Here is a 26,665-nt window from a genome sequence, read left to right as displayed (position 1 = left end):
CAGTTACCTTTGTTAAAGTTTTAAAATAAATTTGATCAAATTGGCAAATAAAGTTTTTTTTTAAGTAATACACATTCATGGTTAGAAAATCCAAAAGTGAAACGAGAAAGCTGCTTTCTTCTAAGTCTCTCTCTCGAAAGGTGACCACTACCACAGCTTCTTGTGGTTTCTTTCAGAACATTTTACCAGAAAGAGTGTATATTTATAAAAATACACTAAATGTATTTTTATTTTATATTTAATGTATTTTTATTTTAACAAATGTAATCATTTAGTATCTGCTTTTCCATTATTGCACTTTTGAGTGAAACAAATCCTACTACAAACCCAAAGGTAATTGATTTTCCTCTTTTCCCCCCCTTTTAGCTGGTGTCCGAATGATCTACCCAGCATGCTTTGTTCTAGTCCCTCAGTCAGACATTCCTACTCCTAGCTCTGTGGGATCCTCTCACTGTTCAGCTTCTTGCTTGGGTGTCCACCAAGTGCCTGCTTCCACAAGAGATCCTGCTATGTCTTCGGTTACTCTTACACCACCTACATCTCCTGAGGAAGTCCAAACAGGTGTTGTACTAATCTGTTTCATTAGCTCTAGTGGTAAATCTGTTCTCTTAAATATAATAAACACTGAAAAATAATTATTTTGAAATAATTTCACACTTACTGAAGTGTTTGCCAAGTACAGTATAAAAAGCTCTACTCATTCAGATTCCCAAATTGTTAATATTTGCTACATCACCCTCTCTCTATGCATACATTCCTTATCATGGGTCTTTTTCTGAACCATTTGAGAACAAGCTGCAGACATGATGCCTCATTACGCCTAAGCACTAAGTCTGTTTCCCCAAATTAAGGACTCTCTTCTGTATGACAGCCATTTAGTCTTCCAAGTCAGGAAATTAACATTAATATGATACTACCATCAGTTCCCATCTCCTGTTCAAATTTTTTTGCTTTCTGTATTTTAAGTAAAGTGACCTGCTTTTTTACTTAAAATGTAAGTAGGCTTACCAGATAGCTAGAGCAAGTTGTATGAGAAATCAAAGAAACAGAAAACAAAGTAATACTCTTTTAAACCTGCCTTTATTCTCCTACAATCAATTTGTTTTTTGTTTTCAGTTGATCCTCAATCTGCCCAGAAGTGGATCAAATTTTCTTCAGTATCTGATGGCTTCAGCTCAGATAGTACTAGCCATCATGGTGGGAAGATACCCAGAAAACTAGCAAATCATGTGGTGGATAGAGTTTGGCAAGAATGTAATATGAACAGAGCACAGAACAAGTATGTATTTTCATCTTCAAGTTTAAAAATTGCATGTTGGTAGTTACTTGTAGATAAGAGATTTGAAAGTGTAAGTGCTCATTCATAAGATTTTAATACAAAAAAATTGATTTAAAACTTCAATGTTAATGCTTAATTCAAATTTAAAAAATTTTTATGAATTCTAAAGATTATATAATTTCAAATCTTAGGAGGAAGTATTCGGCTTCATCAGGTGGTCTATGTGAAGAAGAGACAGCTGATAAAGTAGCATCCTGGGATTTTGTTGAAGCCACACAAAGAACAAATTGCAGCTGTTTGAGGTAAGTATTTTTTTTCCCCCGGTTGAATGGTGTTAGTTAGAACATATATGTGTGTGGTAGTTTCTTATGCCATTGCATACTTACGCCCTACTTTGTTTGAGTTAAAAATATATAAACACAGTGTCAGGATTTTTCCCAAAAGAAAAAAAATTGAGGAAAATAAAAATTCAGTAATATGGAGCTAATTATAGAAGTACATACAAACGTATGTCATAGATTCTTACAGTTACCAGAACTGGACTGCGAAAGCTTGAATTCACAGCCTAAAAGAATTTTATACTGAATTATGGAATATACAGTATCTATAAGGTAAGAGGAACACAAGTCTCTTGAGAAAAGTGTTCATAAATGGCACTGTGCTTGAGAAATTTCTCCCAAGGGTCCTCATAAAAAAGATGATGCATGATATACTAGATAAAATTTTTCTCAATCTTTTTTATAGTAAATACAATATTGGGGTTTGTGCAGCAGTTTCTTATAACATCCCTTTGGTCAAGCTGTAGGTGAAATGCTGAACTAAAATTCAGAAAATAAGATTCTACAAGGGACCAAAGCTGTAAAATGCAAGCTTTTTAATAGACTGTATTGATTGAAAGGTCAGTAGAAGAATGAATGTACTTGGAATTCTTTAGGGACTTTGATGAGGTTTGTTTATCACAGGCATGCAGATTGTATTGCCAAGAGTTTATTATTTTAGTCTACAGATTAAAGGTAGATCATATGCTTTTGCAGATGAGCAAACAAATAATGGCACTGACACCTCTAACCAGGACTTGTGAATGAATAGTTGACCAGCCACCTCTTCTTGTCATGGTTGTGAGCCGGAGGGAAGGAGGCATGCAGGTTAGGGTCAGGGTTTTTCTTATATTGGCTTTGAGTACAGTGACACCCCCTCAAGTGTTCTGATGTGTTTTTGCATAGATTAAATTTATATTTATATAGATTTATTTGGGTTAAAGACTACACTTTTAAAATATTTGTCAACCTTGTTAAAAACTTGCCTCTGGCCGGAATGGGGGGAGCTCTCACAATCACAGAGCACAACAGAAAGAAGAAACACTCCTCTCCTTTCCTAGCAAGGACGAGGCCAATGAAAAAACATGGCCTCTGTTTACTATAACCCTCCCATCATCTTTTATTCCTCTATCAAAGTGTTGGCCTTCCCTTGCCATACAGGGAACTCACTCTTTGCTTACCATGTTTGTAGACCCCATATTGCTGTTCTCTGCTTACCCTGAATAAATCCATCTATGCTGGAGGAGGGATGGAGGTGGGCCGTGTGCTCAGTCTTGTCTGACTCTTTTGCAATCCCATGGACTGAGTCTGCCAGGTTCCTTTATGAAATTTTCCAGGCAAGAATACTAGAGTGGGTTGCCATTTCCTCCTCTAGGGGATCTTTCCGACCCAGGGACGGTTGGAACCTGTGTCTCCTGTACTGCATGCAGGTAGATTCTTCACCCCCTAAGCCATCAAGGAAGCCCCAGGTTGGGAGGGCAGGTTGGGATGGGGGCGAACAACAAAAAAAATGCGCCCCTGTTGTCAACAGATTGGATTAAAAATATAGATAAGATTAGTTCCTGTTTAACAGTTTAAAATAGTTAAAAGACATACTCACCTTGGAAGGAAAAATCAAACTTAGTTTTGAAATGTAGGGATTCAGTGCATTATTTGTCTGAGACCAGGGGTTGGCAAACTGATCTCTTGGCCAAATCTGGCTCATGTGTTCGGTATGACCTGTGAGCTGAAATGATTTCAGTTTTAAATATTTGAAAAAGAAATAGAAAATATTTTGTGAAAGTTATGTGAAATTCAAATTTTTGTATCCATAAATAAGAATTTATTGGGACAGAACCTCATCTGTTCATCCATGTACTAACTGTGGCTGCTTTTACAGAGTTGATTAGTTACAGGAGAGACTGTAAAACTCCTAGAGCCTAAAGTATTTACTGTCTGGTCCTTTACGGAAAAAGTTAGCTAATCCCTGGTCTAGGACCAATAGAATGCTTAAATGAAATTAGGCTTTTCTTTCCCTGTATTGAACAGCTCTTCTGTTTTAGTTTTAGGCTTAGTTTAGTTCAGTTTAGTTTTTAGTTTTAGGCTTTGCTTTATTCTTTTTGAAAGATTGACACTCAAAGTGCACATTGGTAAACATAGTTTTAATTCTTGGTCTCTAAGTTAAACTTTTATTTTTAAAGACACACTTTGTCTCAGATTTCCAGAAATTCCTCCGGAATACAGAGATTTCATATGGTGAAATTTCATATAATCTGTGTATTTAACTAACTCTGGTAATTTTACCCCTCTAGTAAATAGTGTTTCTAATCATTTACTTTTTTACTATTGCATTTTGTACTTTAGATTCCTGCTCTATCCCTGCCCCTCCCCCCACTCTGGTTCTTTTTCACTTAAGTAAGGCTTGAAGTGGACTTTGAGTCACCATGTGTGTGAGTCCTCTCCTGCCATAGAATGTAGGAAGTAGGGCATACACTGATAACTGACTGTGCCAGTCAGCCAGCTTATTATCACATCTATCTGTATCTTTTCCCTGCTCTATTTTGTATTGCAGGGAATTAACATTTCGTAGACTTCCTTGCTTTCAACATGTTTTGTTGGTTTCCCCTCCCAATTTTATTGTGATAGAATTGACAGTGATACTGTATGATTTTAAGATGTACAGCATGACGATTGGTTAGGCTCACTTGTTTTTTGGAGTTGACTAATTGGAGGCACTAACAGAAGATTAGTTATAATCTTAAGCTTGGAAGAAACCAGGGTATTTCCCCACCCCTTTTTTGAGCCAGCTCCAGCAATAGCTGTGTCCCTTTATCAGCTGGTTCTTCCCTGGTCCCAGTTACCGTTAGGTAGTTGCTGCTGTGGTTCTAGCATCTTCCCAGACTATTGTGATCTGATGGGACTACATCATCTTATTGTCCTTTCAGTCATAGAAGTGATTGACGCTCCCTGCTGTTACTACTTTCTCTGTTACCTCATTTTCCTAAGTGTTTTTTTTTTTTTTTTAAAATGATTCTTTATAGTAAGTTAACTCTGTGAAAGATAGGACTGGACCCTTCTCTTGGAAATTGATTTGAAAAAAAAGTTGCATAGTTATATAAGCAGTTTGCATGAGTATATGTGATTTTAAAAAATTTAAATTATGCAAATAAAGCTGAAGTACCCCTTGACCGCTCCCTCTTTCCATATCCTACTCTTTTCTCACTAGAAATAATTACTTGCCAGTTAGGTACTATTCTTTTGTGTGTGTGTGTGTAATTTTGTGTGTATATGTGTTTTTCCTCCCAACACAGAAACATAATACAGATGTATTTAGCTTTATTTTTTCACTTAATGTGCCTTCAGTCTCTTCATTCTAGTTTCTTGTGAATCTGCTTTATTGTTTTAAAAAACTTCTTGATATTCTACTGAATACAGCTATCACAGTGTTTTTAATCATTCTGGGATTGATGGGCAAGTAGGTTGTTTCCAAAAGTTTTTAGCTTGTGTTTAACTTTTTAAAAATAAAATAACACTTTTGTGACTATCAGTTACTTGCTAAGTCTTTTTGTTTTTTAAACACTCACTTAATGATAGATGATGTCCAGGGCTCAGGATACATTAGTGAACAGGGCTTCTCTTACGAAGCCTGCATGCTAAGGGGAGTGGGGCAGATAATTAATTTGTTTTCAAAAATAATTCTTGATCTTCTAAAATTATTGAGTGATGAGTGCTAAGAAGGAAATAAAATTAGGTGGCTGATGTGATAGACAGTTGTGGGTGAGGGGACCTTTTAAATACTTTTATTTTGACTTCAGAAAGACTCTACCAGTTTTACTTCCACTTTTTACATACAAAGGTATTGGTTTTTTTTTGTGCTTTCACTGATCTGAGAACTGCCCTTAAAATTATTTTTTTCCCATTATACTAAAACATAAAACATATGAGAAACATAAAATTGTTTTAGTTGGCATTTTTTTCGGTTATTAGATTAAAAATTGCACATTTATGGTTATTAGGCTTTAGTCTGGTGGAATGTTCATAAGAAAATTAGAATTTAGCAAGCTATGTAAGTAGAAAATGATGCAATTATTTTAGATATTAACACTGAAATACTAGGAACTTCAGTTAATAGGAAGCATAATCTAAAGGAGTCATTTTGTTGGATTGTACTTTCAGGACAGCTTCTTTTTTAGAAAGATTTCCCCTTTGTTGACTTCTAGTGTGATCTTCACTTGTCTCTAAAGATTAGACTTTTTAGGTGAAGGTCTATATAGAAGAAAGGGACTATGATTTGATGTTACCAAAGTTTTGGAGAGCCACTGCTGTTCTTACATAGCTCAGATTAATAATTTCTTAGACTTACAGAAGGATACTTTTTGTATCCCTTGTATACTTGGAACACCTTAGATTATTAGAGATTGTTTCTCTCCTTAGTGCCTTGTATAACTTGATGAATTCTTAAACTTTTGGTTTCAGAACTCATTTATACTCTTAAAAGTTAAAGAGGCTCTGTATGTGCTTTTATTTATATGGATTATGTCTGTTTATGGAGCTTCCCTGGTGGCTTAGTGGTAAAGAGTCCACCTCACAATACAGGAGATGTGAATTCAGTCCCTGAATTGGGAAGATCTCCTGGAGAAGGAAATGGCAACCCATTCTAGGGTTCTTGCCTGGGAAATTCCATGAACAGAGGAACCTAGTGGGTTATTTAGTTTATGGGGTTGCAAAAGAGTAAACAACATGTCTGTTTATATAATTTTAGAGAAATTTTAAAACACTGCTTAGTTTATTAAAAAAATAATAAGCCCAGTACAAATTAACAAGAGTAAAATACTTTTATAGAAATCAACTGTATTTTGGAAAGCAAAAAAAAAATTTAGATAGTTGACATTCTTTCATAAATGTCTTTAAAAATTAAAGTATGTTTTACATTACAAGCCATGTGTGGCTTTGGATACCATTCTTGGGCAGGACAGCTTTAGAAATAGAGTTCAATATAAGGCTAATACCTCGGTATAGGAAAAATGCGTATATATATACACACACACACATATATATGAATGTCTGACATAGAAAAGACAAGTTTCTATTTCAGTATAATTTTCTAACAACTAGAGCTATTTGATGATGGAATGCATTTCCTCATAAGGTAATATGGTCCTTGTTGTTGAAAATATTCAAAGAGGGGATGGGTAGAGAAGGGGTTATTCTTAACATTGGATAGGAATTATTGTTTATTTTTTAATAGCCAATAATTTTATTAAAAATTGTAAATGCTATTTAAAAAATTAAATAATGCACATGAATATAAAAATTAAAATGACAAGTTCTCCCTCTTATGTATGTATGTAGATCTGCCTGCTTGCTTTCATTTCCACAAAAGGAATCATGCTCTGTATACTGTTCTCTAACTTGCTTTTTAGAAAAACAGTTATCCTAGATATCTTTCCTTGTCAGCATATATAGTTTCCACTCTGTTTTTTCAAGTTCATAGTACTCTATAATACTGTTGATATAATGCTTTATTTGTCTAGTCCTCAAAGCTGCACTCTTACTGAAGGTTTTTAAAGCATATCTTAAGCATCTTCATTTCACTCCTACTTTAGCTTGCAACTCTTAAAAAAAGTCATTATTTTCTTACATAATTCCATTATCATATCTGATACCATTTTATTGGTATCATCTGATACTTTATTCAGATTTGTATCATAAATATTTTTTTGTGTTTGGTTTGACTTCCAGGATTCAAACAAGGAATGTAGAATTGATTATTAAGTTTTCCAGGTCTCTCTTTTAGTTCTCTTCCCCCTTTTATGACATTGACTTGGTTGGAGAAACTAGATAAGCTGTTCTGTAGAATGTCCCACATTACAAATTTTCTCAATTTGTTGTGTATTTTAACTTGTCCTTTGTTCCTTGTATTTCTGAAAATGGAAGGTAGCTCTAGAGCCATGCCCTCCAATACTAGCTAGCTATGTTTGTAACCACGAGTGGCTATTTAAATTTAAAGTACTGGTTTTAAATAAAATTAAAAAGTTTAATCCCTCCATTGCATAAGTATCATTTCAAATCAGCAGCCACATAAAGAACATTTCTGTCATCGTCATCACAGAAAATTATTTTGGGCACTACTGATTTAGAGGCTTAGTTAGATTCAGGTTTAATATTTTTGGTGAGAATATCTCATAGGTAGTGTTGTGTTGCTTGGTGTGGTGTCACATCAGAAGAGACGTGCCTAGTTGTCCCACTTTTAATAATGCTAAGATTGAGAAGGTGGTGATCAGCCTCATGCCTTCATTGTAAAGTTCTAATCATGTGTTCTGTGAATAAAGACAGTTTTCCTTCTTTTGAAATCTTTTTTTTTCTCTTGACTTACTGAGTTGGCTAAAACTTTCAATAAAATTGTTGAAATGTTGAGAGCTAATATTCTTGTTTTGTTCCTAGTCTTAGGGAGAAATATTTAGTCTTTCATCATTAAGTATGATACTGTTATTTTTTTTAACAGTAGTTGTAGTTTAGTCACTAAGTCATGTCTGAGTCTTATGACCCCATGGTCACATGGTCACATGTGGGGTTCTCCAGGCAAGAATACTGGAGTGGGTTGCCATTTCCTTCTCCAGGAGTTTTTTAATAGATGTTTTTTTACTGGATTAGAGAGTTCTGACAAAACATGGTCCACTGGAGAAGGGAATGGCAAACCACTTCAGTATTCTTGCCTTGAGAACCCCATGAACAGCATGAAAAGGCAAAAAGATAGGACACTGAAAGATGAACTCCCCAGGTTAGTAGGTACCTAACATACTACTGGAGATCAATGGAGAAATAACTCTAGAAAGAATGAAGAGATGGAGACAAAGCAAAAACAACACCCAGTTGTGGATGTGACTGGTGATGGGAGTAAGTCCGATGCTGTGAAGAGCAATATTGCATAGGAACCTGGAATGTCAGGTCCATGAATCAAGGCAAACTGGAAGTGGTCAAACAGGAGATGGCAAGAGTGAACGTCAACATTTTAGGAATCAGCGAACTAAAATGGGCTGGAATGGGTGGATTTAACTCAGATGACCATTATATCTACTACTGTGGGCAAGAATCCCTTAGAAGAAATGGAGTAGCGATCATAGTCAACAAAAGAGTCTGAAATGTAGTACTTGGATGCAGTCTCAAAAATGACGGAATGATCTCTGTTTCCAAGGCAAACCATTCAGTATCACAGTAATCCAAGTCTATGCCCCAACCAGTAACGCTGAAGAAGCTGAAGTTGAACAGTTCCTTGAAGATCTACAAGATCTTCTAGAACTAACACCCAAAAAAGATGTCCTTTTCATTATAGGGGACTCTTAAGTCGAGAAACACCTGGAGTAACAGGCAAATTTGGCCTTGGAGTACAGAATGAAGCAGGGCAAAGGCTAGTAGAGTTTTGCCAAGAGAATGCACTGGTCATAGCAAACACCCTCTTCCAACAACACAAGAGACGACTCTGCACATGGACATCACCATATGGTCAATACCGAAATTAGATTGATTATGTTCTTTGCAGCCAATGATGGAGAAGCTCTATACGGTCAGCAAAAACAAGACCGGGAGCTGACTGTGGCTCAGATCATGATCTCCTTATTGCCAATTTAGACTTAAAATGAAGAAAGTAGAGAAAACCACTAGACCATTCAGGTATGACCTAAATCATATCCCTTACGATTATACAGTGGAAGTGAGAAATAGATTTAAGGGATTAGCTCTGATAGAGTGCCTGAACTATGGACAGAGGTTTGTGACATTGTACAGGAGACAGGGATCAAGACCATCCCTAAGAAAAAGAAATACAAAAAGGCAAAATGGTTGTTTGAGGAGGACTTACAAACAGCTGTGAAAAGAAGAGAAGCTAAAGGCAAAGGAGAAAAGGAAAGATATACCCATTTGAATGCAGAGTTCCAAAGAATAGCAAGGAGAGATAAGAAAGCCTGCCTCAGTGATTAATGCCAAGAAATAGAGGAAAACAATAGAATGGGAAAGACTAGAGATCTCTTCAAGAAAATTAGAGATACCAAGGGAGCATTTCATGCAAAAATGGGCACAATAAAGGACAGAAATGGTATGGGCCAAACAGAAACAGAAGATATTAAGAAGAGGTGGCAAGAATACACAGAAGTATACAAAAAAAGATCTTCATGACCCAGATAATCACGATAGTATGATCACTCACTTAGAGAGCCAGACATCCTGGAATGTGAAGTCAAGTGCACCTGGGAAGCATCACTATGAGCAAAGCTGGTGGAGGTGATGGAATTCCAGTTGAGCTATTTCAGATCCTAAAAGATGATGCTGTGCAAGTGTTGCATTCAATATGCCAGGAAATTTGGAAAACTCAGCAGTGGCCACAGGACTGGAAAAGGTCAGTTTTCATTCCAATCCCAAAGAAAGGCAATGCAAAGAATGCTCAAACTCCGCACAGTTGCACTCATCTCACATGCTAGTAAAGTAATACTCAATATTCTCCAAGCCAGGCTTCAACAGTACATGAACCATGAACTTCCAGATGTTCAAGCTGGTTTTAGAAAAGGCAGAGGAACCAGAGATCAAATTGCCAACATCCGTTGGATCATCGAAAAAGCAAGTGAGTTCTTAAAAAACCTCTACTTCTGCTTTATTGACTATGCCAAATCCTTTGACTGTGTGGGTCACAACAAACTGTGAAAAATTCTTCAAGAGATGGGAATATCAGACCACCTGACCTGCCTCCTGAGAAATCTGTTTGCAGGTCAAGAAGCAACAGTTAGAACTGGACATGGAACAACAGACGTGTTCCAAATAGGGAAAGGAGTACGTCAAGGCCGTATATTGTCACCTTGCTTATTTCACTTATATGCAGAGTACATCATGAGAAACGCTGGGGTGGAGGAAGCACAAGCTGGAATGAAGATTGCTGGAAGAAATATCAATAACCTCAGATATGCAGATGACACCACCCTTATGGTAGAAAGTGAAGAAGAACTAAAGAGCCTCTTGATAAGAGTGGAAAAAGTTGGCTTAAAGCTCAACATTCAGAAAACTAATATCATGGCATCTGGTGCCATCACTTCATGCCAAATAGATGGGGAAACAGAGGAAATAGTGACAGACTCTATTTTGGGGGGCTCCAAGATCACTGCAGATGTGACTGCAGCCATGAAATTAAAAGACGCTTGCTCCTTTGAAGAAAAGTTGTGACCAACCTAGACAGCATATTAAAAAGCAGAGACATTACTTGGCCAACAGGTCCGTTCTAGTGAAAGCTATGGTTTTCCCAGTGGTCATGTATGAAGGTGAGAGCTGGACCATAAAGAAAGCTGAGCGCCAAAGAATTGGTTCTTTGAACTATGTTGTTGGAGAAGACTCTTGAGAGTCCCTTAGACAGCACAGGGATCCAGCCAGTCCATCCTAAGGGAAATCAATTCTGAGTGTTCATTGGAAGGACTGATGCTGAAGCTGAAATTCCAGTACTTTGGCCACCTGATGTGAAGAACTGACTCACTGGAAAAGATCCTGATTCTGGGACAGATTGAAGGCGGGAAGAGAAGGGGATGACAGAGGATGAGATGGTTGGATGGCATCACTGACTCAATGGACATGAGTTTGAGTAAACTCCGTAAGTTGGTGATGGACAGGGAGGCCTGGCGTGCTGCAGTCCACGGGGTCACAAAGTGTTGGATACAACTGAGTGACTGAACTGAACTTTATTGGATTAAGTCCTAGTACTTGCTAGTTGAATCTTTTTATATAAATAAGTATTGAATTTTGTCACATTTTTTCTATATTTATTGAGATAATCATATAGTTTTCTGTTTTATTCTGTTAATATGATGAACAATACTTTTTTTTTTTCTTGTGAATGTTACACCTTACATTCATGGTGCAAATCCCATTTGATTATGATGTGTTCTTAATTTATGAATTTCTCAATTGCTTATCTTTTGTTACTGATTTACATCTGTGTTCTTTTTTTTTTTTTTTTTTTTTACATTTTTAAAGTGAAATTTATTGAGGTATAATTTTAATAAAGTAACACTCACCCTTCTCAGGTGGGCAGTTTTGAGTTCTGACAAATATTTACAACCATGTGATCACCAAGTACATGTGTTTCCTTAAAGAATTTTGTTCTGTGATTTCCTTTTCGTACAGTGTCTTTGATTTTGGTGTCATAATAATGATGGGTTTCTCTTGTGTCATTTCGGTGTAACTGCAGTTTTAACTTTCCATGCTTTTTTGCCCTCCTGTACACAGGTCCTAGACTGCACAGAAGTGTATCTCAGTATGTTCCCTCAGTGGAGAGGGTTAAATGGATACATTTGAGTACATTTTATACCTTTTTATCTTAACTAGAATCTTATCTCTATATTCAGATACTGAGATACTTAAATTATGTAAGGCAAATCATCTTTGCCTATCTGATCACATATTAGCATGAGAGAATTGACTTTTATGAAGCTTTCTGCATGGTCTTAGTTTTAGGCCACTAAACAGAATTTTCCTATGTAAACTTAAATAATTTTAGGATTATGTGTGAAAAACAAATGACATCTGAAATTTCTAATACTGTTAACTTATATACTTTGATACAATAGTTATGCTATAAATATACCTTTCTTTTAACTTTCCAGGCACAAAAATCTCAAACCTAGAAATCCTGGACAACAAGGACAGGCGCCATCTCTAAGTCAGCAGCAACAAGTACTTCCGAAGCACAAGACCAGTGAGAAGCAAGAAAAGAGTGAAAAGCCACAGAAACGCCCCTTGACTCCTTTTCACCATCGTGTGTCTGTTAGCGATGACATTGGCATGGACACAGATTCAGCCAGCCAAAGACTTGTGATATCTGCTCCAGATAGTCAAGTGAGATTTTCAAATATCCGAACTAATGATGTAGCAAAGACTCCTCAAATGCATGGCACTGAAATGGCAAATTCACCTCAACCACCCCCACTTAGTCCTCACCCCTGTGATGTGGTTGATGAAGGAGTGACTAAAACACCCTCAACTCCGCAAAGTCAACATTTTTATCAAATGCCAACACCGGATCCCTTGATTCCTTCTAAACCAGTGGAAGATGGGATAGACAGTTTATCCCAGTCTTTCCCAGCTCAATTCCAGGAAGCTGTAGAACCTACAATATATGTTGGTACAGCAGTAAACTTGGAAGAAGATGAAGCTACTATAGCCTGGAAGTATTACAAGGTCCCAAAGAAAAAAGATTTAGAGTTTTTACCACCTCAACTTCCAAGTGATAAATTCAAGGATGATCCAGTTGGACCTTTTGGACAGGAAAGTGTAACATCAGTTACAGAGTATGTATTTTTTTTAATAGTCAATTGAAATTTAAGGGTGGAAATGATGTAAGTTCTTAATAGGCGCCAGAATGGTTTCAGGGTTGGATTTACAATAATAAATCCTTTCAGTAGTTGAGTATTAATTTTGGATAATTTCTCTACTGTATTTTTTCCTCAGGGGACCTCTTTATTATGAAATATTTTAGTCACATAAAAGTGGAGAAAATAATAACATTTATCCATCAACTAAGTTGGTCCATCAGCCAACTTAAGGATTTTACATACAATTAGCACTACTGTATACTATTATTTTTCCTCTATTCTTCCTTCCACTGTCCTGAATTTGGTATTTATCACTTCTATACATGTTTTTATACTTGTGGCTCTAGTTAATTAATTTCACTTGCTTTCTGGTATTTCTTTGTTATGAATATATTAGCCAAAATTTACACATTTATCTACTTTCTTGAGATGGCATGTTGATTATTTTCAGTTTTTCACAAAAGATGTAGCAGTGAATTTTTTTGTACACATTTCCTTTTACACTTGTAAGAATTCTTCTAGAGAATATAGCAAAAAGTGGAATTGCTGTGCCATGGGGTATATTGATATTCAGCATTAAAGGTTGTTGCCAAATTACTTTCTAAACTATACTAGTTTATACCCTCATCAAACAGCAGAGTTTGAGAATAGCTATTCTACATTTTCCTCAGTACTTGGTATTAAGAGACTTTTAATTTTCTATTCTGCTGCATACAGAATGGCATATTATTGTCTTACTATATGTTTTACAGTTTCCTAGTAATGTTAAGCAGCACTTAAAGTGTTTATGGGCCTATACTTATATTATATTTTAGTCTATTTTCTTTTTTCCCCCCGATTTATTCCTTTCATATTCTGGTTATTAATCTCATATTAGTTATTATGCTTTGGATATAATTTTTAGTCCATATTTAGTCTTTCACCTCCCCCCCACTCTGATTTATTCTTTGTATCTTCTGGCTATTAATCTTGTGTTAGTTAGATGTACTACAGATATCTTCCTCTGTTCTATGGTCTGCCTTCTTTGTCCATAAAGTATGTCATACGTATACATTATGTATGATGTACTTTGGGGCAAAAATAGTCTTATTTTCAGGTCCCCTTTACTTTCTCTGTTGTTCTGATTATCGTCTGTCCCAAAGTTTTTGCATTTTTATCCATAGTGGGGTTTCCCCTAGTGTCTGATTGGAGCGTGGTCGATTACAGTGCCGTGTTATTTTCAGGTGTGCAGCAGAGTGAATCAGTTAGTGTGTTTTTTTTAAAGGTGAAAACCAACCATTATATTCGTTTTACTATTATAGTCATTAAAGCTGTCTACCTATTTATCAATACAAGGCCAAGTAGTGTGCAGAGATTACACTTCCTTCTCTGTCTGTTGTCAGTGAAAATTTTTAGGGTCTTTTGCTTAGAATGTTAAAATTTCACAAGAATGTGTGTGTGTGTGTGTGTGTGTGTATACACACACGCATACACGCGTGCACACATATATATGTAGTGATCTTTTATTCATTCCTTGTACTGAACTTTTGAGGAGAGCTGGTTTAGTTTGAAGTCTTTTTTTTTTTTGTCCCATCACTGGAACTTTTTTCTTGGATAATGTCTCTATTTTTCCCTCCATTCTCTGTGGAATTTCTAGAATTCAGATTTTGAACTTGTATATTTTCTCTCATTTTGTTTTTCTGAGGGGATTCCTCAACTTCTAGCTCTTTTCTTAGAGTTTTAATATTTATTATTCATGTGTTTTTAATTTCTAAATTAAAAAAAAATAGCACCCCGTTGTTAAATGTCCTGTTAACTTTTTTTTTTCCTTTAGAAGTACTGTGTTTTGGTCTTTTTCTTTACTATACTGATTCTCATCATATTATTGTTTCATCTTACACATTTTATTATTTATTTGTTTTGGCTCTGCAGCATATGGAATCCTAGTTCCCTGAACAGGGATCAAACCCATGTCCCCTGCATTGGAAGTGCAGAGTCTTAGCCTCTGGATTACCAGGGAAGCTCCTCATCTTACACATTTTAGAATGAGGGATTAGAGGAGCTGAGTAGAAATTTGTGTGTAAAGAAAGAACCTTGTCAATTGGCAGGACTTACTCATTCAATAAATATTTCAGTATCAGTTGTGTATCAGTTCCAGACACTTTGCTTTATGGTAATGGGGTAGGGGATGTTTTGGCGGGGAGGCCTTATACCTAAACTTTGTGCCTTCAGCAGGTTATCCATTTTTCTTAGAAAAGGAACCTTTTCAGGACTGGGACGGGTGTAGAGGAGGGGGATAAACTAGGAGTTTGAAATTAACATATCCATACTAGTATATATAAAATAAACAACAGAGACCTGCGGTACAGCACAGAGAACTATCTTACAGTATCTTGTAATAACCTGTGATAGAAACGAATCTGAGAAAGAATGTATGCACACACACACAAAGCAGAATCCCTGTACACCTGAAAGCCATAGAACATTGTGAATTAACTGTGCTTCAGTTCAGAAATGGGTATTTTTAAAAAGGAACACTGCTTCTCCATTTTCAGCTTTTTCATTTCTTTCCAGAGATAAAAGGCGTTTTCTTTGGTTTTTAGGCAGTTTGGCTCTCCTGTTGTTTATGTGGTTTGCCTTTAGCCCCCTCTTGCATATTCTAAGCTATGAACTTTCTCTACAGTGTTTCATTGGTTTTTTTTTTCTTTTTTTTTTTCATTTTGCTTGTGTTTCATTGATTTTTGAGCTTCCCTGAGATAAAGTAAAATGCCCGATCCATTTATAGCCTCTCATTTTCCCTACAGAGATGTATTTTCTTTTAAAGTTCCTTGATTATTATTTTAATAGATATATCTGTGTGCTTTGTCTAGCAGTTTGAATTGTAAAAGCATTCTAGTATGACTTTTTTAAAAACTAAAATTAATTTGAAATTGAGGGACTTTAGGATATCCTTCTGATCATAGAAGACGACTAACTTAGTTACTAAATTAGTCAGCAGATCTCTTGGAAACAAGTAGTTCCCCTTTACATGAGAATAAAATCCATACTCTTTTCCTCATCTGTAAGGTTTCTACACAGTCTCCTGTATACCTGGTTCTTCACTTGTATTTACTACTCTGCTATTTGCTTCCTGACTTAACCACATCAGCTTTCTTGCTGTTCTGTCAGAAAGTTAGGGTCATTCCTCAAGGCCTTTCAGTTCAGTTCCATTCAGTCGCTCAGTCATGTCCAACTCTGCAACCCCATGAATTGCAGCACGCCAGGCCTCCCTGTCCATCCCCAACTCCCGGAGTCTACCCAAACCCATGCCCATCAAGTCGGTGATGCCATCCAGTCATCTCATCCTCTGTCGTCCCCTTCTCCTCCTGCCCCCGATCCCTCCCAGCATCAGGGTCTTTGAAACTGCATTATGGTGCTGCGGGGGAGGGGGGACTGCTCACTCCTTTTTGTTCCATCGAACTCGAAATTTACCTTCTCAGGAAGTATTTCCTTGACCACCGTGACAAAACTGGGGCTTCTCTTTAGTCCCCAAGTGACTGCCTATCCTGTGAACTGTTTTCCAAATACATACATATATATATATATATAATTATCTGAAATTGCATATCTGTTAATGGTCTCTTCCCCCATTAGAATGTAAACTCTATGAGGGTAAGAATTTTGTCTTGTGTACTACTGTGTTCTTCCAGCGTAAACACATACACAGGCCTGTGTGCGCACACGTGTACACACCCACACCCCTAGAATAATCCTAGGCATTTAGTAGACACTCAGCAAATGTTGGATGAATGAAATGACAGTATGGCCCTAAATTTGTGATTTTAAAACTTATTTCTTTCTAGATGTCATATTTTCTTATTTAATAAATGTGTGTTAAAAAAATAGTGATGTAAATATTTTCAGTTTTAAGAACGTTAAGAGTGAGTTTTTATGGATATAGTCATTAGATCTAATAATTCTAGCTGTAACTTTTAAGTGTATTGGCTGCTTGTGTGCATGAGTTATCTGTAAGTGAAATGAAGGTCTCTTAGAAATTAATACAGCTTAACCTTAAGAGTCTGTTCTCAAATTACTTTAATGTTTTTCTCATTGAATAAGAATGAGAAGCATAGTGTAGAAAGGTAGCATGCAGAGTAGAATGGTTCTGGATCATGTTTATGTAAATGAAGGAAATAACATGCCTCTCTCTGTTACTGGTCACCATTTTTTCTACCTCATAAAAAGCAAACAGCACAAGAATAGAGGTTTTTAAAAAATGTCTCATGAATGCTGTTTGGTTATGCTAGTTACTAAAATGTGTGTTGTATCATAAATTACTTGTAGATAGAATCCTTGTTTTTGTAATACTAGATAAGAATAGGGTAGGTACCGCAGAAAGTCAGCCTTTAGAGGCTTCGCTACTATATGAACTAGGAAACATTTCTGGAGTATAACTTTTATACTTGGTAGGTTAGAAGTTTTGGTCTTTTATGTTTTAATCATCTGGGTGATTTTTTTTTCCCTGGAGTTACTGTTCTATGGCAGTAGTTCTTAACTGGAACAGTTTCTGGCCGCCTTTCACACACACACACACCCCTCCCAGGTGACATTTGGCAGTGTCTAGAGATACATTGTTTGTCACGACCAGAAGTGTCCTACTGACATCTGATAGGTAGAGGCCAGGAATGCTGCTAAATATGTTACAAGGTATAGGATTATCCTGTACAACAGGGAATTCTCCAGCCTGAAATGTTAGTCATGTTGAGGTCCTTTAATGTCACAAATAACTTTTGACAGAAATAGAAATCTAGAATAAGTTATTATATTAGATATACTAAGCATGTTTAATGATTAGTTTCACGTGCGAGCTCTCCCGTACTCTCTCTTTCCAAACCACAGTAAAATACCTGGCATGGTCTTCTGTGTTTGTATTATGCTGAAACAAAAGTTATTTCTTCTCACAGTTAAGGAGATCTTGTTGAAATAACTTACTAGTTCAAGTGCCTGCTCTTAATATTACTTGAGATGGGAAATCATGAGGATTGGTCATCTCCTTACAACAAGTGGCAAAGCCTGTTGACACAGTCAGATGATGTCCCTTGTCATTAAAAATAAATTCTCTGAAAAGAATTATAAATACCCTAAATTACTATTATACTTCCTTAATGGAATTTAAACAGTCTTCTTAAATTCTTTATAGAAGTATTCTATATTTTTAAAGATGTAATATGTCAAACACATTTCTGGCCATATAGTAATCCATTCAAAAGCCTAGTTTGTTTTATATTTTAAAGGTTTGTCAATGTATGACAAAAACCACTACAATATTGTAAAGTAATTAGCCTCCAACTAATAAAAATAAATGGAAAAAAAAAAAAAATAAAAACATTACAGTTCCCCACAAAAAAAAAAAAAGTTTGTGAATTCCTATTACCCAGTCACAGTAAATTTCTGTTATCCTTTTTAATACTGTGAGTTTTGAAAGTCTTAAAGTGTATAACACTTAATTTTAATGAGGTTAATTAATTAGAAGGTTGTTGCAACTCCTACATTATTCTTTCTCCTTTTGTGGGAAGATTATCTTGTTTAAATTCATATTCCTCAAAGATACATTATCAATTTTAATAAAACTGAAGTTTCTGTAATATACAAGATGCTGTAAGATGTTTGAGTATAAGATAAATTTGGTCCTGGCCCTAAATGAAATTGTAATCTAATGGAAAATAATATTCAATTCTCTGATACAGATATATATAAAATATAGTAGGAACACAGAGCCAGAGTGGAAAATAATTCCATTTATAGAGATCAGAAGCTTTAAGTAGCTTAGTATGGAAAGATTATAGGTTGCTGCTTAGTGGTTTGGTATGTCATGATGAGAAATGAAATCTCAAGAGTAGGGTGGGGCTGTATAATAGAGTAGCAAAATATTGCTTATAAGGTGATACAGGGACCTCCCTAGGAAATTAGAAGGATGCAGTAGGGATGGATGGATTTTATAGATGTGGAGTAGACTAAAGAACCTTATGGCCAGTTAGAATAGATCTAGAATACAAAGCGGAGAAGACAATGGCACCCCACTCCAGTACTCTTGCCTGGAAAATCCCGTGGATGGAGGAGCCTGGTAGGCTGCAGTCCATGGGGCCGCTAAGAGTCGGACATGACTGAGCGACTTCACTTTGACTTTTCACTTTCATGCATTGGAGAAGGAAATGGCAACCCACTCCAGTGTTCTTGCCTGGAGAATCTCAGGGATGGGGGAGCCTGGTGGGCTGCCGTCTATGGGGTCGCACAGAGTCGGACACGACTGAAGTGACTTAGCAGCAGCATAATACAAAGAGTGGCAAGAATGCATCAGTAGAAATAAAAAAGTAGTTTATACTAGTTGACTTTTACAGATGTGTGCCTTTTTAGGAAATAATGAAGGAGAAATTTAGACCTTTATTTTTGTTAGTGGCAATTCAGTTTACATTTGGCATAAATAAATGAAGTTTTCCACTGATTGGTATTAAAGGGTTGTAATAGGTGTTAATAATAAGTAGATAAAAGAAAGACATACTGTTTATTTTGCTAATCAGTTTTAGTTGGTGATGGCCACTTGACTTGTGAAGAGTAATTACTTCATCATTTCTAAGCATTTCCTTTATTCTTAGGCTTCATGTGCAGGAGTTGATGCCAAATTTTTTATTTTTTTTTTATTTTTTTATTTTTATTTTTTTGATGCCAAATTTTTTAGTAGCTCAGTTCAGTTCAGTTGCTCAGTTGTGTCCAAGTCTTTGTGACCCCACTGACTGCAGCATGCCAGGCTTCCCTGTCCATCGCCAACTCCCAGAGCTTGTTCAAACTCATTTCCATCAAATTGGTGATGCCATCCAACCATCTCATCCTCTGTCATCCCCTTCTCCTCCTGTCTTCAGTCTTTCCCAGCATCAGGGTCTTTTCCAGTGAGTCAGCTCTTCGCATCAGGTGGCCAAAGTATTGGAGTTTCAGCTTCAACATCAGTCCTTCCAGTGAACACCCAGGACTGATTTCCTTTAGAATGGACTGGTTGGATCTCCTTGCAGTCCAAGGGATTCTCAAGAATCCTCTCCAACACCACAGTTCAGAAGCATCAGTTCTTCGACACAGCTTTCTTTATGGTCCAACTCTCACATCCATACATGACTACTGGAAAAACCATAGCTTTAACTAGATGGACCTTTGTTGGCAAAGAAACATCTCTGCTTTTTAATACGCTGTCTAGGTTGATCATAGCTTTTCTTCCACGGAGCAAGCATCTTTTGATTTCATGGCTGCAGTCACCATCTGCCGTGATTTTGGCGCCCAGGAAAATAAAGTCTGTCACTGTTTCCATTGTTTTCCTGTCTATTTACCATGAAGTGATGGGACAGGATGCCATGATCTTAGTTTTTTGAATGTTGATGTTTAAGCCACCTTTTTTCAATCTCCTCTTTCACCTTCATCAACAGGCTCTTTAGTTCCTTTTCACTTTCTGCCATAAGGGTGGTACTATCTGCATATCTGAGGTTACTGATTTTTTCTCCCAAAAAACTTGATTCTAGCTTGTGCTTCATCCAGCCTGGCACTTTTTAGTAGCCACTTTAAAGCAAAATTCCTTTTCTAATTTGTTAGAATTTAATTGGAGGATAGAGAGATTGGGTGGAGCTTAGCATATCTCCCACACAAAATATACACATCTGTGACAATTACCTTTATTTTCTTTTTGTGTCTAATTAATTTTAGTCTCTTTGTTAATGATAGCATCTGTTTTAGAATAGTGACTTAAGACCTTGTAAATTTTTTTTTAAAAAGCAAAATTTCTGCCAAGAAACATTACAGTTGCTTTTTGACATTTTTTCAAGAATTTAGTTTTAGTAGAATTTGTGACAGCTTAAAATAATCTGCTATTCTGATTCACAAGGAATCTTTCTAAACCCTGAACAAAGAACTGTACTTGAGCATAGTTCTTGTCATGATGTCTTGGTTGGTATAAAGGATACTTCAGGATATCTTAACCATAATGTCCATTAGTAGAATTAGCTTTTATATTGTATCAGTGATATATCAGATTTTTATTGTATGTATATAGTTATTATAATGCATTATTTGATCTCTAAAAGATAGATTTTACTTTGTTTCATAGAAAGATGTCTATGATGAAATAAACTTGCTTTGATTTACTGTATTCTAAATCTTATAAGTTTTTTTTCTCTTTAAGATTTTTTTCTAAGTCTTCCTTATTTGATATCTTACTTTAATGCAATACAGCTATACTTTTGACAGCTAGCTTGACTCAGTTTAAGGATTGGTTCTGAATATTGGAGATGGTATTAGAAAAGGTACTGTTAATTTTTTGAGATTTATTAAATTCATTTCTTCATTAACAGTTCTTGAATTATAGCTTACCTCCTTTTATAATTGCTAGTTCTAAAATATTGTCACATCTTGTCTGAAAGAATTTCTTTTGAATAAAGACATAGAAGCATAAGCTGTAAGCCATGTTAAATTCTCTACAAGTACTTTTTAGGGTCGTGTGCTGCTTTGTCATAGTGAAAAGAAGGAGATACAGTTAATTAATAAAAGTAATTTTGGTTTGCTTTGGGCATTACAAAGGTTCCTGTTCATGGCTGTACCTAATCATTCTTTTCCAGTTTGTCTGTATTTGCTTTTATATCTGACTGAAATTATCTCTGTAGTTAACAATTTGGCTTTATGTGAAAGTTCCTTTTAGAAAAGGAGAGGTGTGTTGTTCCTGTTCACAAAATTGTCTGTATACTTTATAATTGGATAGTGATGAAATGCTAACTTGAGTTTTTAATCTGGCATCTCTTTAAAGAAAAAAAGCACAGTTTTTATTTCTATTAGTTTTAAATATAGAAGGATGTATAATGTAAATAATTTATATTTTTAATTTATTGTGACTTGATACTCTTGATATCATTGACTTCATTTCAGTTCTTTGCTGTGAGATCCATTCAATAAAATAACAAAAAGTTGTCTTTAGGTATTGCATTTGGTTTACTCATTTTTATTCCTAAAAGAGCCCTGCGCAGTAGGATTTTTTCTTTTTACTGTTACTGCCCACTAGCTTAACAACTACTTATGTGAACAGTGTGGCAGTTTTTATGCTTCTGCCAGAGGACAACTTAATATGAAAATAGATGTTTTATTCACCTCAACACAGAGTAGTCTTTCAGGTTAGTGACTGGGGGTGGAGGGGTAGGTTCTTATACTTTCCCCCTATGAATAGTTATGTGTATTTGCATATTTATTTAAAATCTTCCCTGCCCTAACCCTGCCACTATTTGACCATTTCTTCCAACATAATTTTCACATCCAAGTCAGAGAGCACACCCTCTGTTTCCTATTTCATGACTTGTAAGTATTAAATAAGAAAATAGATATCAAAGTAGATACAAATACTATTTTAATGATTTATGTTGGTATCTGATAGACATTTCAGGAAACATTTAGCATCTAGTACGGTGAGATAGAAAACTTATCAAGAAATAAATGCTTATTTATAGAACAGAACCATTCTAACAGATAACTGTAAAACATATATCCCATTGACAGTTGGGTTAGCACTATGTTCCTATGGAAAAAAGGTTTTGTATATTTGAGATTTCAGTTTGAGGATAAATCTGAGGCACATTGAGATAATAGTGACATATATCATATTTGATAGCATTGTGAGAAAATGTCAGTTATTCTTTTGATTACTTCTATTTCAAACCTTAGTTTATAGGGTATAGAGTGCTTCTAGTGCTGGACATTGGTGAATAGATTAGCTAGCTATGATAGCTCTGTCATTCATAGTTTATAAACTAGCAAATACCTTCATTGATTCCAAACCTTATTTCTCGTATGATTTTTTTTGTCTTGATACCCAGGACAGGCAAGTCACAGCAGTAGTATCACTTGATTTACTTCAAAGTACAACATACTTTATCTTAGAAAAATTAATGCAAACACAGTATCTCAATCCTCTGTGGCTTTTAGATTTCATATATTAATTTAGCAAGTATTTATTGAGCACTTACTATGTGCCAGGCACTACTCTAGGCATTCGGGATAGTTCAGTAAATAGAGACAAAATCCCTAACATTTAGAGGCTTATAGATAGTCTAGTCGAGTGACAGACAGCCATGAGCATAAGCAAATTATATAGTACGTTAAGAGAGAAATACTGTGGAGGGAAAAGTGGAGCCAGATAAGGGGGATCAATGTTGAGATAGTGGGTTTATTTTAAATAAAGTCTCATAAATATGTGACATTTAAAGACTTGAAGGAAGTGAGGGAGTTGACCATGCAGCTATTTGGGGGAACAATGTTCCAGATAAAAAGAACAGTCACAAGTGTGGCTGACCTGTTGAGGAATATCAAGGAAGCCCTTGAAAGAACAGTGAGAGAGGGAGGAATAGAATAGTAGAAGATGAAGGGGAAAAGGGGAGACAGATCATGGAAAGCTTTGATAGGATATTATAAGGACTTTGTTTTTGACTCAGGGTAAAATAGTCATTGCAGGATTTTAAGCATTATTTGACTAGAAGCTGGGCTGTCATCGTTTCGGTAGTGCGGGAATCTCAGCTTTGCAAACCATAGAGAAAATGAGTTTAGGAGTCTAAAAGTGTCATGCAAACCGAAAATGAATCATCCTCTCTTCCCATTCACCAAGCACCGTGGTCTTCAGAGATGTAAGGGTCCTGATGCCTTCAGGGTTTGGTGATCCTGTCAGTTTGTTGTGACTTCCTTGGATTTCACTTTTTTCTGGTGTCTCTTCCTAGTAGTTCATCTTTCTAACTTGAGTGTTGTCTTCTTGCCTGTTCTGTTGTTCTTTGTCATTTTATTGGATATTTTAGGAGAGTATAGAGATACGTTTATCATTCATGAAGTAGAACCAGAAGACTAATAACTTATTTTCCAATGTGAGTAGTAAAAACCTCTGAGATAACTTGTGCTGAAACTCCACTTGACATTCTAAAGGTTTTGCTAGAATTATTTACAGTTGATAAATAATACAGTAGAAAATTGTTATTTTCATGAAACACAAGTCAGCCTCTTAAACTTTTTAAACTTAAAGTATATCCACTCATGGCAGTAGGAAAAGGATAATCACTTTAATTGTATAAAGGTGTAAAGGTATAAATTGTATAGAAGTAGATATAAATTTTATAAAGGTATAACTTGTATAAAAGTACAGTAGTCTCACTGTTTAGCACAAATTTTGAGAGTTCCTGTGCTGAAGCAGTTTAGATATGAATCCCTTTCAAGTGAATGAATTTGTACAGGTTAATGCACTTGAGTATTTGGAAGTGGAGTCAGTTACCAAAAGACAACACATTTTGGTGAAAGACTGTGAGACCAGGATTTTAGCTCCATTTCTTTGTTGCTGAATTTGAGACTTCAGTAAATCACATAATCTTTCTATGCCTCAGTTTCTTCATTTGTCAAATGGAGGATTGCAAGTTAGATCATCTCTAAATAATTTTTTTAAGAAAATAATTCTGAAAGCTTTATGATACTTAGTCACTTTAGAAATTTTTATGCTTTTATGGAGAATATAATTAATTTTTCTAATTTTTTTTTATGCAGGTTAATGGTGCAATGTAAGAAACCTTTAAAAGTTTCTGATGAATTAGTGCAGCAATATCAAATTAAAAATCAGTATCTTTCAGCAGTAGCATCTGATTCAGAACAAGAACCTAAAATTGATCCATATGCATTCGTTGAAGGAGATGAGGAATTCCTTTTTCCTGATAAGAAGGATAGACAAAATAATGAAAGAGAAGCTGGGAAAAAACACAAGGTGAGTAAGAGAAAGTACACCAAAGCGTCACTGATGTTTTGTAGCTCTGCATATGGTACCACAATTCTCATTTTAAAAAAAGATTCTTCATTTTAACTTAGAAAAAAATTTCTTAAAAATAGATTAATCAGGCACATTGTACAAAATTTAAGAACTTATATGGCTTTGAAATTATTACTGGTCTCTGATGATAATGAATATATCTTTATTATAAAAGTTTTGAGATTAGAGAAAAAGGACATTAGTTTGTTATATTGAAATCAGAACACTTAGGTAGATGAACTGCTTTGATTCTGAGTTAAACTATGCTCTAAGTGAATTAACAGTTTTCAAAAATGCAGTAAAATACACATCACTCTGTTTATAAAATACATGATATTTTGAATATGTGACTCAAGAAGTAAAGTCTTATATTAATAATGTGTCTTAAAAATTTTTTTTAATAAAATATTTGAGGATCTATTAAGCACAAGATAACTGCTAGAGAAGAGTTTTGCCTTAAACACAAAATTGAAAATTGAAGGCTATAAAATTACAAAAAGGACCCAGTAATATGTTTAATTCAAAGAATTCATTTCACAAAGTTTTGCTTAGCCTTTTTGTGTGCCAGGTACTTGACATTTTGTTCTTTTGTAAATATGAAAACAAGTAGCTGGGAATGTAATAGATTTTGTAGAAAGAACATGGACTTTGAAATTTGACAGATTTAGTTTGAAATCCCAGCTCCACTACTTACTAGTTTATTTCCTGGGTTATCTGTAGAAGTATTTTTTGTCTGTAACTTAAGATGAACATACTTACTTATCCTGTAGGTTAGTTGTGAGAGTTATTGATAATGTCTGTAGAACACCCAGCAGAATGATCAATACATCAGTTCAGTCGCTCAGTCATGTCTGACTCTTTGTGACCCCATGGACTGCAGCACGCCAGGCCTCCCTGTCCATCACCAACTCCCGGAGTTTAGTCAGACTCATGTCCATTGAGTCGGTGATGCCATGCAATCATCTCATCCTTTGTCGTCCCCTTCTCCTCCCACCTTCAATCTCTCCCGGCACCAGAGTCTTTTAAATGAGTCAGTTCTTTGCATCAGGTGGCCAAAGTATTGGAGTTTCAGGTTCAGCATCGGTCCTTCCTTTGAATATTCAGAACTGATTTCCTTTAGGATGGACTGTTTGGATCAATACATAGCTACTCAATAATTGGTATATTTTATTATTGGGAAAATATGTATTTCAATCTAATATGTAATATTGTATGCAGGTAGAAGATGGGCCATCTAGTGTTACAGTGTTATCACATGAAGAAGATGCTATGTCATTATTTAGTCCGTCTATCAAGCAAGGTAAAACTTATTTTCCAGTCAAAGTACTGCATTCCAGGATTGTTACTTTAAAGTAGTCTGATATTGTTGGACTTTTAGTATTCCTTTTTGCATAGTTCATGTTTCATAGAAAGGGACTAATCTTAAAATGATGGATTTTAAGGAGAAGGAGCCTCAAGTGATAGAAATACTGTTTTGAATTGTGGAGCTGCTTTCCTTTGTTTAACAAATAAAAATAACTCCCTTATCTGTAAAAGAAGGAGATAGGATAAGATCATTACCTAAGATCCCTCTCAGTTATAAAAACTCAGTTTATGAATTAGACTTTATTGTAATTTGGTTGTCCTTTTCTCCCCCTCCCCCCAAGTTAGAATAATTATTGCTGAGCTCCTTATATTAACGTAGTTTTCTAGCACTGTTCTCAGCACTGGAGGTACACTGAAGACTCAACTTTGAAAGCATCTGATTTGTCCTCCTTGTAAGTAGAAAAGAGAGACAGGTTGTATTGTTTCTTTTACAAGATCTGTTTAACTTCTGATGGAGGCAAAAGAAATTGTTCTTTGGTATGTATCTATTAGGGACAAAGTTTTGTTTAGCATTTGTAATAAATAGGGAGGATCCATTAGACTCTTTGTAGTCAAAAACGAAATAAGAAAA

At 35.6% G+C, this 26,665-nt stretch overlaps 1 protein-coding gene across 2 annotated transcripts in view; it reads left to right on the top strand.

The window, feature by feature from the left end:
- MED13 (mediator complex subunit 13) overlaps positions 1 to 26,665 on the top strand; it is a 94,507-nt gene that overhangs the window by 29,320 nt on the left and 38,522 nt on the right. For both annotated transcript variants that reach the window (XM_043482308.1, XM_043482317.1), the window contains exons 6-11: positions 367 to 561; positions 1,117 to 1,279; positions 1,471 to 1,581; positions 12,213 to 12,896; positions 24,474 to 24,687; positions 25,948 to 26,029. In XM_043482308.1, the coding sequence (XP_043338243.1) occupies positions 367 to 561; positions 1,117 to 1,279; positions 1,471 to 1,581; positions 12,213 to 12,896; positions 24,474 to 24,687; positions 25,948 to 26,029 (1,449 nt within the window). The remainder of the gene's footprint in view (positions 1 to 366; positions 562 to 1,116; positions 1,280 to 1,470; positions 1,582 to 12,212; positions 12,897 to 24,473; positions 24,688 to 25,947; positions 26,030 to 26,665) is intronic.

This window comes from Cervus canadensis, chromosome 1 (assembly GCF_019320065.1).
Source record: "Cervus canadensis isolate Bull #8, Minnesota chromosome 1, ASM1932006v1, whole genome shotgun sequence".
Lineage (NCBI taxonomy): Eukaryota > Metazoa > Chordata > Mammalia > Artiodactyla > Cervidae > Cervus > Cervus canadensis.
This window is presented reverse-complemented; position numbering and strand designations above follow the sequence as displayed.